Genomic DNA, 17,567 nt, shown 5'->3' with positions numbered 1-17,567 from the left:
GACTAGCGTCCTACCCGGATGATAGCAAGCAATTGCTATTATAATATGTAACATGCTGTAGAAACTGGGATAAACTCCGGCTTCCTGAGTCTAATGGCTCAGAAGGACTACTATTAAGACAAATGGGCGAAGTGGCCGAGTGTTTAAGACATTGCACTGTAACCCGGAAAATCTTGGGTTCGAGCCCCGCTTCAGTCACTTTCATTTGTATTTTTTTATTGGGCAAGATTATTAACCCTCGATTTGCCCGCTCTAGACAACATGAGTGATTCCTGTTGACATTTGGCATTTGTTTGATGGACTGTCTATAAATGCTGTGCGCTTGGCTAAGAAACTCACAACTTTGCCATCCGGAAGTATAACGGACCAATACACAAACCTATGTTTAACGTTAAACGTTTATAATCTGGTTCATGTAATTTAGTGAGAATTACTCACAAACATTAGATTGCAAAAAAAAAAAAAAAAAAAAAAAAAAAACAAAAAACAATAACAAAAACCTGAGTGAAGTCAACTTCGTTCTATCTACAATTCCTCTATAGAATGCCTACGCGACGACATCTGATGATCCACAGAAGTGCCTATTTTTTTAACTTCATATTTTGATCAATTAAGACAACCCAACTTGTCAACAAGTCTCAATCCTAAGACTTCTTTGAATATTCTCGGGTTTGAGACAATGTTTTTGGCGCGTGTCATCAAAATTTGAAGTAAACATTTAACTAACATTCATTTTTCAAAGCCCCCCCCCCCCTCCTCCCTAAAAAAAATATTAATTAAATGGGGAAAAAAAATTAAGTAATGTGTTTTGTCAGTTAAAGGCAGAACCGTGACTGTATTTATTTAGTTATAATAGTCCGTAAATTTTTATCCTGATATAGGTCTAAACATTGTACCGTTTAATACTTTTTAAGAATACGACCTGAAGGACGAACAGACACTCGGGTCCACAAATAGCAAATTGATGACCGTCTGTTGATGTGTGAATTCAGATGTGCCTGCTTGTTTATTATATTATTATATAGGAGTTCCAATGGTATACATTTGGCACGATGAAAGAAGGTATGAAAGTTGTTCCATTGAAACATTTTTTGACCTTCGGGTTATAAACAGTATATTATGCTGGTGGGACGTATAATTATTTGAAGGTCTAATTACCCAAATTGTTATGGATTCATTGTTGCGATGATAATGCTCTCAAACTAACGCAAAATAAATTTTCTATTTCAAGAATGTTAAATTAAACTCTTAGTTGCGTTCGGTAAACAGACCTGCAAATATGTACATTTTGTGCCGTGTGACTTTAGACTAATTTTAGTCTAAATATGACCGACATGAACTCATTGCTGAACTTGAAGTACATAATGTACTCTCAAACCAACGCAAAATACATGTATTTTCCATTACACCATTGTTATAACGAACCCATAATTGCGTCCGGTTATCAGACCTGCAAATATGTTCACGTCGGATGATATAAATTTAATTTATATGTTTTTAAAAAAATAATAACATATGAGACATGGGGTTACGTGTTTATGTTTATTGACTTGACTTACTCGATCTCCGCTCTTGACTCCTTGTGGAGCAAAGGGCCTCCGCCATCTTCTTCTGTCCTTGACCATCTTCTTGGTATTGGTAAATAATAATAATAATAATGCTGAAAACTTATATAGCGCTATAACTCCGAGACACCAGACTCTAAGCGCTTAAATTACAAATTACTTTGGCTGAAACATACTCATTCACACACACAAGCACACACACACACATACACACACACACAATACAACACACAACACAAACCAAACCTATCTTGCTTCTCATACCATCTACTAAAATCGAAACAAATATGTTTTAAGCGAACGTTTAAAAATAGACAAAGATTCTTTTTCACGAATGCTCTGCGGTAAGGCGTTCCAAATAGAGGGTCCGAAATGAGAAAAGGATCTCATTCCAGCATTTTTCCGAATTCGAGGGACAACTAGTTTTGTGGAATCACTGGCCGAACGTAAGGGGCGGGGTTTTGAATATCTTTCAATTAGTTCTGAAAGGTAGGAAGGGGCAGTACCTTCAAGACAACGATACACTAAAACACAAGCTTTGAATTTAATTCTTTTCTCAACAGGCAGCCAATGCAGGTCATGAAGTAGAGGTCCGGCAGAGTCGCACCTACGCTTCATAAATACTAGTCTGGCAGCGCTGTTTTGGACAATCTGAAGACGTTTCAGATTGTATTGCGAAACGCCAAACAACAGAGCATTACAATAATCCAATTTCGATAGTACGAGCGACACAACCAGGTGCTTGGTCACATCCTCAGATATGAACCGTCTAATGGAAGCAATCTTTTTTAGTTGGAAAAAGAGAGATCTAACCAAATTATTAACCTGATGCTCCATCGACAGTCCAGAGTCTAAGAATGTGCCAAGGTTTTTCACTTTGTCAACAATTTGAATAGAGGCATCCCCCAACTTCAAATCTGTTTCACTTTTCCACTTCCTGTTCCCCACATACAGCACCTCCGTCTTATCATCATTCAGTTTCAGTCTGTTCTCATTCATCCATTTCTTAACACTTTGGATACAATTTTTACTATTGGCTGATACTTCTTGTAAATTTCTCATATTGGAAACGCAGTACAATTGCGTATCATCAGCGTATTGATGGTAAGACAGACCAAAACTTCTGATGATTTTAGACAGAGGGCCAACGTACAAAACAAAAAGAACGGGTCCAAGTACTGAACCCTGGGGAACCCCACAATCAAGAAAGATTTCCTCCGATCTATATTCATCCACCGTAATAATCTGTTTACGATTAAACAAATATGACCTAAACCAATCAAGCGCTGCACCAGACACGCCATAAGTAATTTCAAGACGTTTGGTAGCCTCCCAGGTGAGAACTGCCTTGTTCAATTCGTCTGACGGTGAGCGCCTCCATGTCTGTTTTGGACGCCCCACCTTTCGTGTCTCCTGGGAGGTTCCAATCAACGGATTGGCGGGTGATATTGCCCTCTGGTCTTCTTAATGTATGACCATTTATTGAAGTAGTCCTTCAGAGCCATAGGTCTATGGAACCGGAGTTTATCCCGGATTCTATAGCGTGAAACGGAAATAGCAATTCCCTGCTACCGTTAGGATAGGACGCTAGTCTATCGCAAAGTATTTTCCACCAGATCTATCAGACCCAGCTACCCAATTACTGCTAGGTGGACAGGGGGGGGGGGGCAGATAAAAATACCCACTGCACCCAGGATTGATCTCGGTCCCTTTGCTTGTGAAGCGAGTGCTCTATCAACTGAGCTATCGGGACCCCCACCGTTTAGTGAGGAGAATGAATATTATTATCCTTTCTTAAAGTGACAAAAATAAATTTTTATTCATTATTTATTATTTGTCATGTTAATGTTCAAATCCCTTTTTCGCATCTGCATCACTGCGATATGATGATACCGTTTTGGTTCGATGGGTTACAATTACGAGGCGCTATAGTTAACAGCCGTAGTCTGGAAAGACACGAATTTTAAAATTTGGCCAGAAAACTCGTCCTTCAGATATCGATAGATTTAATTAAATGATCCTCATTTTGGGAAAAACTCTCAAACCTGAGACTTCATTAAAGGTCCAGTGGTCCTAGGTTTGAGAGTTTTAGTCAAGGTGAGGGTCCTTTAAATCGATCGATATATGAAGGCCGAGTTTTCTGGCCAATTTTTCAATTTGTGTCTTACCAGAGTACGAGAGTTAACTGGTTTAACCGAACGATATTGTATTTTTCTGGTAAAAACAAGAAGTCAGTGACCCCTCAGCCATTGAATTGTTGAGTTAGGTATTGAGTAAGGTATTAATTCACATTTCCTCATTCAACTCCAGTGTAAATGGGTAAATGTTTAAGGACAATAGTTAAAATTGTAACATTAATTTGCTGGTTATTACCACTTATATTTTTATTTACGTTCATAGAAATATCACTATGAATTTTTTAATGTTCTACAGTAAAACGTCAAGTCTTTGTGTGAAAACTCTAATGCTTGATTTTGATATAATTCAATGATTAGATTTAGAGACTCAACAATTATGGACAGCAAATAAAACTGAAAATTGATACTAATAAATGACACTTAACACCCCACCCCAATTCTAATAAAAGAACACGAATTACAAAAAATAAATAAATAAATAACCAGAAGAATTCATGTAATATATATTTCAAGCACTGGCGGAGCTGAGAGTGACATTTGTAGGCACATAAAATAAAGCAAGGAACATTTAAATTACCGTACTGAACAATTTTTGGGGAACAAAAAGGTTACATTATGAAAATCAGATTTAACAATTTCGACACTTCTGTATGGAGGATCTGATTGCTGGAGGGTGGCAGAAAGCCATATGAACAAGCTGTCTGCATTTCATATATAATATATTATTACTTATCACTTATTACTATTATTTCATATAAAGGATCTCAGGAGGATCGTGAACATTTACTGGCCGAATAGAATTAAAAATGAAAGTCTGTTATATCAATGCGGAATAGAAGGAAGGCATGAAGGACGGCATCATGAGAAGATGGTGGAGATAGGGCATGGTATGAGAAAGGAGGGCGCGGGAGGGGGATGGGAAACATCAGCAAAATTACCCCACACTGGACACCAGAAGGAAAGAGAAGAAGAGGAAGACCTCAGGCAACTTGGAGGAGAACAGTAGAGGGAGAGATGAGAGGGTGGGGAGAGACATGGAGCTCCCTGAAGATGATGGCCACGGACAGAGAAAGTTGGAGGTCCTTTGTTGCTGTCATAGGTACATGCCAATTTGCATAATGGGCGATGAGTAAGTAAAACAAGTATGGTGTGAAAGAAGTTTAGATTCCGTATTGTCTCACATTATTACATTCAAAGTACCCCGCAGTGAATATAATTAAAGAATGGTACAGTAACGCGATGGGTGACCGGTGTCGTTTCATGGCATGTCTTGTGTGAACTTTATGAGTTCTCTTGCTTAACAATTAGATGGGCGTAATGTCTGTCTGTGAAAAGTGTATTTCATACAACATTCCTCGTCCTATCGGAGACGGTTGTGTAAATTTGGAGGATCCCCTGTTTTTTTTTATGGCACTGTCTTGTCTGAAAAAAAAATATATAGAGAGATCTTAGGAGCGCACACTGGGAACTGGTTCGTAATTTCAAACGCAGAAGTTCCAGAATCTTTATTATACCACTCGAATGACGTCATCCATCTTACTTGTCAAAATATACTCTCTTTTTTTTACAATGATTAGTTCTTGATTGGTTCTTGGATTTAACAATCTGACATTTAGAATAATCATTATAATCAGGATATCATTATAGCGTCAAAATCTATTTTTAGCAATACCGGATACGTTTCACAGAAGAAAAACAATTTGAACTGCTACGTTTTTTACAAAGGGTAATAGAGAGGTTTAGCAGACATGCATCATACATAACGTATCTATCACATGACCATTCTCATTAATTCTACGTTTAAATAGTGTCGTTATGCGATTTTATGTGGGTCATGGAAATCTATTAAAAATCGTATGGCGGCACTATTTTTTTTATTACGTATAGAGCAGTATAATTAGGTGCCCCAAACGTAAACAAAGGTCTAGAAGCACATGGCAAACCACATGTTCCTGTCTTGACAGCTCAAGTTCCAATGCAAATCATAGAAAAAATAACGTTTAAAATTTGGCTGTTAGGTGGCAAAAGAAACCCATATTCATAAATACTCGACCATGCACCAAATAATGTCTAGATATGGATATTTTATGGAACAAAAGGTAAAATTTATCAAAAGTTACAGTCTATCTATTTTTAGACCAGAGCAAATTATTGCGCTGGTGTGAACAAAACGAGAATTATTCGGAGCCTGATTTTCAGAATAATTTAGTCTTATATTATTATTTCTGCAACTGTTAGATTTTATGTAAACATATTTTCAATACTGAAAGTGTATTAGTGTATTGCCTACAACTCAAACTACAAAATTGGGAGACCTATATTGTGCGTAAATGTTTCCGGTCCCTAACGAAAATCACTAGCAACTTGTCATTGTTTACGTTTGGGGCACCTAATTATACTGCTCTATAGTCATGATGCGTACGATTCGCTAAACCTCTCCAATCAGAACGCCTCATATTATTGTTGCTATTTTAAGCTATAATAAAATCGAGGTTTCCCCCAAACCAGAGGGATGTACCTAACCATCTTCAGTTCTGCATGCAGAAAGACGCTCGTTTTCCATTTCCTTGTTGTAGGAATCTATAATCCAGACAATTCAATGCATTTATTACTCTAGATTCCAACAATCGCAATGAGAAGGACAGCTGTATTCAAGGCCAAGCAGAGAAATACGGGACTGACCGGGATGAAGATACATGCATCGAGGTCAAGGTTGAACGAAAACTACGACCTCACAACTTTGAGGATGTCATCGAAGAAATGGGTCCTCCTGGTCGATATCAGATTTTACAATGTCTCCTTATGTCTGTTAATTTATTTGCTGTTCTCATCGTCCAAACAAGTTATCTCTTCATTGGTAAGAAATAAACCATTACTAGAAAGACATAAATAAAACTAGTACTACTACTACTACTACTACTACTACTACTTACTACTACTACTTACTACTACTATCTACTACTATACTACTACTACTACTACTACTACTACTACTACTACTACTACTACTATACTATACTACTACATACTACTACTACTACTACTACTACTACTACTACTACTACTACTACTACTACTAAACTATACTACTACTACTACTACTTACTACTACTACTACTACTACTACTTACATTACTACTTCTACTACTACTACTACTACTACTACTACTACTACTACTACTACTACTACTATTACTACTACTAGCATTTCTTCCAAGTGATAGCTTACAATGCTAGGGAAATCCTTCTGGTTGATATCAACATGGCACGGATCAAATACTTGTTCAAATATGGAAGCAATACTTATTATTCCTTTTTCAAAAAAAATTATCCCAAAGTTCAATCTTCTTTTCTCTAAAAACAAATAAAAGCCTGGCAGAAATATTTTAAGCTGGATCAAACAAATTACAAGCACGTGTAGTGGTAGCACGTTTGGCGGGTAATCAGAAGGTCTGGGGTTCGATCCCTAGTCGAAGCAGGCTGGTTTTTTGAGATGTTATTTTTGTTGCATTTTTTTTTCTTTATGCTTTGTCTCTCACTGTTTCAAGTCGAATCGTTAGTTGGGGATATTGCCGAAAAGTGATTTTCTTCCACTTGGTAAAAAGAGCAGTGTTGCAGATTAATTTAGCAAAAATGCCAAACCAGTCATAGAGAAAAAAATATCCTAAGTGGTCTGAAATAATGCCAAACTTATCCCGGTGCCTAATGTTTGTGTCTCGATTTATATTTTTAAAAAATCATAATTTCTCATCTTACCAGATGCTTTGTGAAATTAATTGTAAATTTGCCAGATCTGTCAGATTGGTAAATCTTTTAAAAAATGACAAAAATACCAAATCCAATTCTTTCATGTCAAAAGGTTACCAAAAAAAAAAAAAAAATCATAAATAAATAAAAATAAAACCGAAAAGAAGAACAAAAAAAAAGACAGTACAAAACAAACAAACAAACAAACAAACAAAAACGACAAATAAAAACAAACAAACAAAACAAAACAAAAAAAAAAAAAAGAAACACGAAAAAATAAACAAAACAAAATAAACAAAATAAAAATCCACCAAGTTTTTTGGAATTTAGTCTATAATATGCCAAATTGGTAACGCTGATAGGTGTTGGAAGAAAATATAGAAAGTAATCCTGCGTCCTTCATCGCAACGATGGTCAAGAGAACATGATTTGTTCTTCAGTGACAAAGAAAAATAAAATCAGCATAAAAGAAGTTAACAAAAACAAAAAAACAAACAAAAACAAAACAAAACCAAACCAATTTAAAAAAAAAAAAAGAAAGACACAAAATAGTCTTTAGAAATGCCAAATCTTTCTAGACATCACTTTTTTTTCCTTTTCAGTTCTTTTCTTTTCTATAATGTAGATAAGAGTGGAACTTATTCTTATTTTTTCTACCCCGTTGCCAAAAGTTCGTGTTTCGATTTAATAAAAATGTCACCTCGTCTTGACAGCTTGAATGAGAGAATGTATATTTTTCGTAAAATAAGTGTCGTTATTGTCAAATGGATAAAATTGACATTAAAAATGCAAAAATGCGAAACCCAATTTATTTTTTCATGTCAAACGGTTTTTAAAAAAAAATCAAGGTTCTGGAATAATATAGCATTAAAAATGCCAAGTTGGCAACCCTAATACAGTGTTAGAAAAAAAAATACTAAGAAATCGAGTGATTTTCATCACGTCTAGGGTCAAGGGAAGTATTTCATGATTTATTTCGTGGATTAAGTTATTCAAAAGTTAACTCTTTGATACCGTTCGGGGTTTTATGCCAAAAATCACAGATAAAATGCCAAATGGCCAAATCTTTCTACACATCACTTATTTTTTTTTTTTTTCTAAAATGTAGATAAGAGATTCTGAATTTTTTCCGTTCCGCTGCCAAAAGGTAGTGTTTCGATTTAATAAAATTTCACCTCGTCTTGCCAGTTTGAGGATGAGAAATATATATTCTGTATAATGAGTAAATTTAGTGTAATTCTACTGTCAAATAGGTCAATTGTCATTTTAAAAATCGCAGAGTGCGAAACCCAATTAATTTATTTTAAAAAAAAACAACAACAAAAAACAAAAACAAAAACAAATAATTAAAAAGATAAATTAAAAATAAAGATTTTAAAAAATCTAGCCGTAAAATGCCAAGTTGGCAACCCTAGTGCAGTGCTATAAAAAAATTATAAAGAAATCAAGCTTTCTTCCTCGCAAATAGATTCAAGGGAAGTGATTCATGATTTGTTTCGTGGATTAAGTTCTTCAAGAGTTAACTATTTGATACCGTTCAGGGTTGACTGCCAAAAACCACAGAAAAAGTTGCCAAATGGCCAAATCTTTCTTGACATCACTTTTCTTTTCTTTCTAAAATGTCGATAAGGGTGGAAATTATTCTTTATTTTTTTTCGTGCCGCTGCCAAAAGTTAGTGTAACGATTTAATGAAAATTTCACCTCGTCTCTCCAGTTTGAGGATAAGAAATATATATTCTGTATAATTAGTAAAATTATTGTAATTTTACTGTCAAATAGGTAAATTGTCATTTTAAAAATGCAGAATGCGAAACCCAATAATGTCTAAATAAATAACTAAATAAAAATAAAATAATAAATTAAAAACACAAAAAAAAAAAAAAAATATTAAAAAAAAAAATCCAACCGTAAAAATGCCAAGTTGGCAATCCTAGTGCAGTGCTATAAAAAAATTACAAAGAAATCAGGCTTTCTTCCTGGCAAATAGAGTCAAGGGAAGTAATTCATGATTTGTTTCGTGGATAAAGTTATTCAAGAGTTAACTATTTGATACCGTTCAGGGTTGGATGCTAAAAGTCACAGAGAAAATGCCAAATAGACTAATCTTTGTAGACATCCCTTTTTTTTCTTTCTAAAATGTCGATAAGAGTGGAATTTATTCTTTAATTTTTCCGTCCGGCTGCCAAAAGGTAGTGTTTCGATTTAATATAATTTCACCTCGTCTTGCCAGTGTGAGGACGAGATTACTTCTATTAAATATATTTAGTCAAAATAGTGTGATTTTACTGTCAAATAGGTAAATTTTCATTTTAGAAAATGCAGAATGCGAAACCCAATTAATTTCTAAAAATAAATAAATAAATAAATAAATAAATAAATAAATAAATAAATAAATAAATAAATAAATAAAAAATAAAATTAAAAAAATAAATAAATAAAATAAAGGTTAAAAATAATGTATCAGTAAAAATGCCAAGGTGGCAAACCTAGTGCAGTGCTATAAAAAAATTTACAGAGAAATCAAGCTTTTTTCTATCGCAAATAGAGTCAAGGGAAGTAATTCATGATTTAGTTCGTGGATTAAGTTCTTCAAGAGTTAACTCTTTGATATCGTTCAGGGTTTTATACCAAAAGTCACAGAGAAAATGCCAAATAGACAAATCTCTGTAGGCTTCACTTTTTTTTTCTTTCTAAAATGTCGATAAGAGTGGAATTTATTATTCAATTTTTCCGTCCCGCTGCCAAAAGGTAGTGTTTCGGTTTAATAAAATTTCACCTCGTCTTGCCAGTTTGAGGATGAGAAATATATATTCTGTATAATGATTAAAATTAGTGTAATTTTTTTTTTCTGTCAAATAGGTAAATTGTCATTTTTAAGAATGCAGAATGCGAAATTCAATTAATTAAAAAAACAACAACAAATAAATAAATAAATAAAAATAAAAAGAATAATAATCAAAATAAAGATTTTTAAAAATCTAGCCGTAAAAATGCCAAGGTGGCAAACCTAGTGCAGTGCTATAAAATTTTTTACAGAGAATTCAAGATTTTTCCCTCGCAAATAGAGTCAAGGGAAGTAATTCATGATTTATTTCGTGGATTAAGTTCTTCAAGAGTTAACTCTTTGATACCGTTTAGGGCTTCATGCCAAAAATCACAGCGAAAATGCCAAATGGCCAAATATTTGTAGACTTCACTTTTTTCTTCTTCTAAAATGTAGATAAGAGTGGAATTTATTCTTTAATTTTTTCGTCCCGCTGCCAAAAGGTAGTGTTTCGATTTAATAATAATTTCACCTCGTCTTGCCAGTTTGAGGATGAGAAATATATATTCTGTATATTTAGTAAAATTAGTGTAATTTTTACTGTCAAATAGGTAAATTGCCATTTTAAAATTGCAGAGTGAAAACCCAATTAATTTCTAAATAAATAAATATATAAAATTTAAAACGATAAAATAAAAATATATATTTTAAAAAAAATTAGCCGTAAAAATGCCAAGTTGGCAACCCTAGTGCAGTGCTATAAAAATTTTTACAGAGAAATCGAAATTTTTTCCTCGCAAATTGAGTCAAGGGAAGTAATTCATGATTTGTTTCATAGAACAAGTTATTAAAGTGTTACCTTATTTTAATACCTGCAGGTCAAGTTTGTAAAAAAATGCCAAATGCCACAGAAAAAAAGCCAAATTTTACTGAACATCATCTTTTTTCTTACAAAATTCACTTACCAGTGGAAATTATTCTTTATGTTCTTATCCCTCTGCCCAAAGGTAGTGTTTCGATTTATTAAATGTTTCCCGTCGTCAAATTTAGTATATTTTGTGATATCAGTGTAAATTAAATAAATATGTGTAAGTGTCAAACCCAATATAATTTAGCCTTTAAAATGACAAGTTGGTAACCCTGATACAGTGTTAGAAAAAAAAAAATAAATATGGCAACTATAGTCAAGGGAAGTAATTCATGATTTCTTTCATCGAACAAGTAATTACAGAGTTACATATTTTTTTTAATGGATGTTTGTGTGCGTGTGAGAGAGAGATAGATAGATAGATAGATAGATAGATAGATAGATAGATAGAGAGAGAGAGAGAGAGAGAGAGAGAGAGAGAGAGAGAGAGAGAGAGAGAGAGATAAGTTCTATTTCAAGAAATGGTCAGGAATCAACGTAAAAAGAGTGAAAAACGAAATAGAAATATCAGAAAATTTTGGTCTCCCAGACCTACCACTTGTGCTACAACTACAAGGCCTCCATCTGGACGAACGAAAGCTTAATTGATTTCTTTTTAAATGTTTAAGTTTAACAGCGCTAATTACACTTATATCCTTTCAGCGCAAGAGATTTTAGGTTCAGCTAGCATTTGCCCAAGGGATGAGTTCAAATTGAGCATAAAAGTAGATCCAAAATCTATTCATCTAAGACTGAGATCGCGTACTAATCCACCACAGACACAACCAGGAGTCTCTATAAAACAAAACAAAACAAACAAGTTAAAAACCCTATAATTACAACAAATATTGTTTGTCTTTGGGGGTTTCATGGCGCTTGCGACATATTTAGGTCATTTCAACGCCAGTAATATGGAAGAAAATATGCGATAGTCAAAAAAAGTTATAAATTTACAATTGAAAGCACACGAGAAAAAGTAAGACCAAGGAGAAAGGTTCAAATAGGGAACAGATGTAGATTCCAAGAGCACACTATCACTGTTCTTAGTTTGAGATCAACTAAAAGTCTCGTCCAGATACAAACACAGATCCCCATTGGGGACACACTCAAATGTTTACAAACAAATATAATTCAAAGATGAATTGTACTGAAGATATATCATCTCTCAAATCCCAACTCCCCGTAAAAAACCTCCACAAAACAAAACGACAAATACATAAATTTAACCATCTCCCTCTCAGCAGAAGGTACCAAAGAGTAACAGAGCGAGACAAAATGGTCTCATTCTAGAATAAAATGACAATACTAAATAAAAGAACAAAGAAAAAAATGATTTAGAAAACACAGTGTGATCTCCCTCCATCCAGTAGGGAAGCAACAGACCCTGCTCCATTAATTTTAAAAAATATATAAACAGATGGAGGCAGTGCCAACATAAATTACAAAGAGAAATAATATTGAAAACAATGCGTGATGGGTGAGATTGTTTATTTATAATGAAAGCTTGGGTAAAGAATGATACAAAAAAAAAGACATTTATTAATTGCCTCAATCGTAACATTGAAAAAACAAAGAGCCTTTTCCAATGACTCAAATATGTGCCACTCTGAGTGAGACTTGAACCCAGGTGCTTCCAATCTGAATACGAGTGTCATACAACAAGACCAAATAATCACACATTTAGGCGTGAATGAATAGGATGATGAGACAGAAGAATCAGATTTAGAGGGTCCCTTAACCTACAAAACTCAATTTAGGAAAACATTTCCTTTTAAAAATTTATCCTAATTCAAAAGCAAAAATGTTTTAAATAAAAAACAGGCAAGTTTGCATCTTAAAAGAAGATAATATAACAATTAAAAGCGATTTAATCTTAACTCACTCAATCCTAGAGATTTTTGCTACTTTTTAAAATTGGCGAAAAAATGTATAAAAATGTGCATGTGCAAAGATATTTTTATTCAACTACCATTAACATGTAAAAATTAAAAACATTAGCTACTTTGATGCTACGCCTATAATTTGTCTCAGAAAAATGTAATAAATAGGCATGGGGTAAAAGTACCCCGGGTAAACAATAGATATACTCTGTGTTAGGGGTGAGTGAATTAATTCATCACAAATTGACAAATAAGGGAGCAGGCATGAGTGTAAGACAAAATACTGAAAAGTGATCAATGAAACAGTGTCAGACAAAGTGGAAAGAAAATTACAAGAAAAAAAAATCATCCTAGTGGGGATCGAACCTCAGATCTCCTGATTACTGGTAAGACGTGATATTATTACACAACAGCGCCACTTGGCATTATAATGATCATACATTGAACACCAAAGGACAAGAACAAAGACAAGAGGAGCTCCATTTCTATTTTGAAAAATCACTGGTTTAAAATAAAAATCCGAAAAGATGTATATGGCACAGTGCTAAACAAGGCTGAAATAAAAATACAAGAAACAATAATAAATAAAACAAAACAGAACACCTCGACTGGGGATCGAACCTCAGACCTCCTAATTACTGGACATCCATGCTACCATTACACCACAGAGGTTACCCAATAACAGGGACGACTAGACTAAATGTTGATATTCCTTACAAAGGTACACACTGACATGTATCTACTTGCAGGTCTGATAAACCTAATTGTTATGGTCTCTCAAACCAACACAAGATATTGTCCATTACAATACAACAAAGTTAAAAAGAGCCAATAATTGCGTCCTGTTATCAGACCTGCAAATAAGGTCGCGTCAGTACACACCTTTACAGATTTTTTATTCTATATAGTTGATTGATTGATTGATTTATTTCCATTGCTTTGAATAAGTTTCAACACTTCATAGTACCAAAAATATTTATCTTTTTATCAAACAGGACTGGAACCAGAATTTTCATGTTCTCTGATGAATGAATCGATTTTGTTTCAAGAGCTTTCTGGTGTCATTGACGAGTCAACCTCATTCCACACTTCATACGAGGATTGTCAAGTCCAAATCACATCAAACTCATCAGGACAAATCAAACACTTGGACACAATTGGCTGTAGAGAGGGATACGATTACAGGGGAGGTAAACACGTGTCTATCATCACAGAATGGGATTTAGTCTGTGACTCAAAGGGCATAGGTCAGATGGCTCAGTCTTCAATGGCATTGGGTGGACTTATGGGCGTTCTTTTGCAATCAACAGTTTCTGACAAGTATGGTAGAAAGAAAGCCTTAGTGATGTCCTGTGGTCTATGTTCTATAAGTCTTTTGTGTTCTGTATTCTCTCCAAATATTTATGTCATGATCTTTCTCCGCTTCTTTTCTGGCTTCTTTGGTACTGGGATGAATTCTTTGCTGTTTGTCCTTGGATCCGAATTGCTTGCTTCAAAGCATCGTGAAACTTTTGTCCTTTTTACTGGAGTAATGGTTAATTTCTTTTCACTGCTGCTCTCGGCTATCGGCTATATCTTCCGCAATGAAAGCTGGAGACATTTACAAATATGCCTAGCAATTTGTTGTATGAGCCCTTTGCTGTTTATGTGTTTCGTGGATGAATCTAGTTCGTGGTTATACAGTAAGGGTAATTATATACAAGCTACAAAAAACCTGAAAAAGGCTTGTCACCTAAACAGGTTAGAGTTTGACCAGATCAAAGGCACATGGGATAGATTATGCAGCCAAGGAAACAAAAGACATGGCACTGAGAAAGCTGCTAACTACAATATTTTGGATATTTTCAGAAACAAAAATCTTCGTCTATCTGCATGTGTTGGTTGGTTTGTATTTTTTACAAATAACATTTCCTATATTGGATTATATCTGAGTACATCAACAGTTGCTGGAAACTTGTACCTCAACACTGCCATTATGGCCGTATTGGGTCTTCCCATGTGTTTAATAATCCTTCCCTTGATGAGATACAAGGGGAGACGATTCGTGATAATTTTATCCATGGCCATCACAGCTGCTTGTCTTGCTGTCTCTACAGTGCTTGATTCAGCTGTCACGACACGTACAGAGCACATTGCCTACACATCAACAGCCTTTTTCTTACTAGGCAGGATTGCTGTGGCAGGTAGCTATCTCGTTTTATTTCTTTTTGGACCAGAACTATTTCCTACAACCATCCGATCATCTGGTATGGGCATCTGTATGACAGGGGCCAGTACTGGAGGAATGCTTGCTGTCTATCTGCTTCCACTACATTCCTTGGCACCGTGGGCTCCTGGCACTTTCCTAGTTTGTATCTTGACTATTGCCATACTTCTATTGTCAAGACTAACCGAGACTAAGGGCAAACAACTACCCTCTGTTATTGAGTGTGATGTGAACACTTGATGAATATCAAATTTAAACTAATAAATCTTACCCTTTAATCAAAATAATAATTTAAAAAGCAAGAACTTTTAACTCATTAAGGCAGCGTTCAATTTCATTATAACCTGAATCATATCTACCATTTTTAATAACAAAGAAGTAACAGCAATTGGACTCAAGCTTTCAAAGAATTCTGAGTTGCTGCTTTCCTTTGTTGTTACTACATTCCTGGTGAAAATGGCACGTCTGCAATTATTACTAAACAAATAATGAATGAAAGTATGATTGGAAAGGAATTAAATCCCAATATTCAAGGGTTTATATAAATAATAAATTTTATATACATGTTATAAATTTGTTTTGTAATTTTTAGAATTTACAGCTACTTGCATTAGCTACATAAGTAGATCCAAGCAATAATGTGCAAATAACAATAACAACAACAATAATAAAATAATATTGATGATGATGATGATAAAAAACAATAATAAAATTTGTGGTACCATCACTAATACTAACACAGCAATGGAGTTATTGAATGATATAGAAAAACAAAGACCAAAATATTCAGCGATACAAATCAGATATATTGACTCATAAGGAGGACAAATCAGATATTTTTGGATGGCTGATAATGGAAAGTTAAGCCATTGTTATAATATAATACAGAGTTTGAGAGATTTGAAAATTAAGTCACATCGGACTGTTTCTCCTTTAAATCATTCGACCCCAACACCGACTATATCCGTAGTTAACCTGGATTACTTTTATCCGTGCCTATTTATTACATTTTTATGAGACAAATTATAGGTGTAGTATCAAAAGCTAATGTTTTTTTAGCTTTTTCATATTAATGATAGTTGAATAAAACTATAGTTGAATCAAACTATCTATGTACATGTTCATGTTTAATACTGTTTTTCCAATTTTGAAAAGTAGCAAAAATCTCTAGGATTGCGTGAGTTAAAAAAGTATCTTGGCCACGACTTGGAAAAAGCCAGATACACACAATATAGTATCTCAAGTCAGAAAATATCTTTGAGATTTTCTAGAGCTTTTACATATCACGAAACCAGCCTAGAGTGCTTTACAGGAGGTTCAAAGCCAACAGTAGCACTAAACATGTAGAAAGAAACATCACACCTCAAAGACACAACTATATTTTTTTTTACTACCAGACACTCCTTTTACACCCCGGTGAGAAAATATAGAAGAAAGAGCCTTTTCCACAAATCAACTTTGCACCGCCCAGATTGGTACTCAATACTTAATCACAAAGTGATATGTAAAGGACAACAGATATAGAGGAATCCGGCAAAAGTGGGCCTACATATTTTTTAGTTTTTAAAAAAAAAGAAAGAAAAAAAAAAAAGAGCTTTTATATAGCGCAATATCCACGAAATTAGTTCAAAGCGCTTTACAAGGAGTCGCTGGCCAGCAGCAACAATTAACATGTTGGATGGGACATGATGCCTGTTAGGTGATATTATATTTTTTTCCGTTCATAGATAATGCTGTTAACGGCCAGGTACTCATTTTACATCTGAGTACAGTGAGAGAATGTGAGTAAAAAGCCTTTTCCAAGGACTCAACTATGCGCTGAGCAAGGCTCGAACCCAAAACCTTCCGATCCAAAGGCAAGTGTCATACCACTAGACCACATAGCCGCACAGAAGTGTGATAATACCAGGATGACAATCAGAGGGATTTAGCTACAAACGTTTAGCAATGAAAGGAACCCAGTCTTCACAATCCAAATTGTTATTGACCAATCATCTACGACCAATTCACATTTTCTCTTCTATAAATAAAATATGTGGGACAATCTTCTCAGTTTTCTCAGGAAAATAAAGAATGATTTCAGTCCATACTCTCAAACTCTCCATTTCACTAAGTGGTAAGTCTTTTTGCCTGGGGAATAGAAAAAATAATTAAATTAATAATAATTATAATAATAACAACAATTGCCACAGTAATAATAGTAATAATAATAATAATAATAATAATAATAATAATAATAATAATAATAATAATAATAATGATTATAATAATAACAATAATATTAACAATAACAATAATAATAATAATAATAATAATAATAATGATGATGATGATGATGATGATATAATAATAATAATAA

The 17,567-nt window shown here is 34.1% G+C and overlaps 2 protein-coding genes across 2 annotated transcripts in view; one reads left to right on the top strand and one right to left on the bottom strand.

Moving 5' to 3' along the window:
- The first annotated feature begins 927 nt into the window (after positions 1–927).
- On the top strand, positions 928–16,316 carry LOC144972446 (solute carrier family 22 member 6-A-like). Its single transcript, XM_078913626.1, has 3 exons — positions 928–1,062; positions 6,321–6,560; positions 13,998–16,316. The coding sequence occupies exons 1-3, from the start codon at positions 1,053–1,055 to the stop codon at positions 15,446–15,448; spliced, it is 1,701 nt and encodes a 566-aa protein (XP_078769752.1). The 5' UTR covers positions 928–1,052; the 3' UTR covers positions 15,449–16,316.
- LOC144972447 (tyrosine--tRNA ligase, mitochondrial-like) overlaps positions 12,594–17,567 on the bottom strand; it is a 21,989-nt gene continuing 17,015 nt past the window's right edge. The window contains exon 13 of the mRNA XM_078913627.1: positions 12,594–17,338. Coding sequence (XP_078769753.1) covers positions 17,301–17,338 — 38 coding nt within the window. The 3' untranslated portion in view covers positions 12,594–17,300. The remainder of the gene's footprint in view (positions 17,339–17,567) is intronic.

The sequence above is a fragment of the Berghia stephanieae genome, chromosome 5 (assembly GCF_034508935.2).
Source record: "Berghia stephanieae isolate SIO BIC M18660-M18661 chromosome 5, UCSD_Bste_1.3, whole genome shotgun sequence".
Lineage (NCBI taxonomy): Eukaryota > Metazoa > Mollusca > Gastropoda > Nudibranchia > Aeolidiidae > Berghia > Berghia stephanieae.
Note: the sequence above shows the minus strand (reverse complement) of the source record. Positions and strands in the feature narration are given on the sequence as shown.

Bases quoted from the DNA above. Each gene is read 5' to 3' on its own strand.
- LOC144972446 (XM_078913626.1), top strand. The intron at 6,561-13,997 runs GTAAGAAATAAA...TTTATCAAACAG, and splicing joins AACAAGTTATCTCTTCATTG to GACTGGAACCAGAATTTTCA.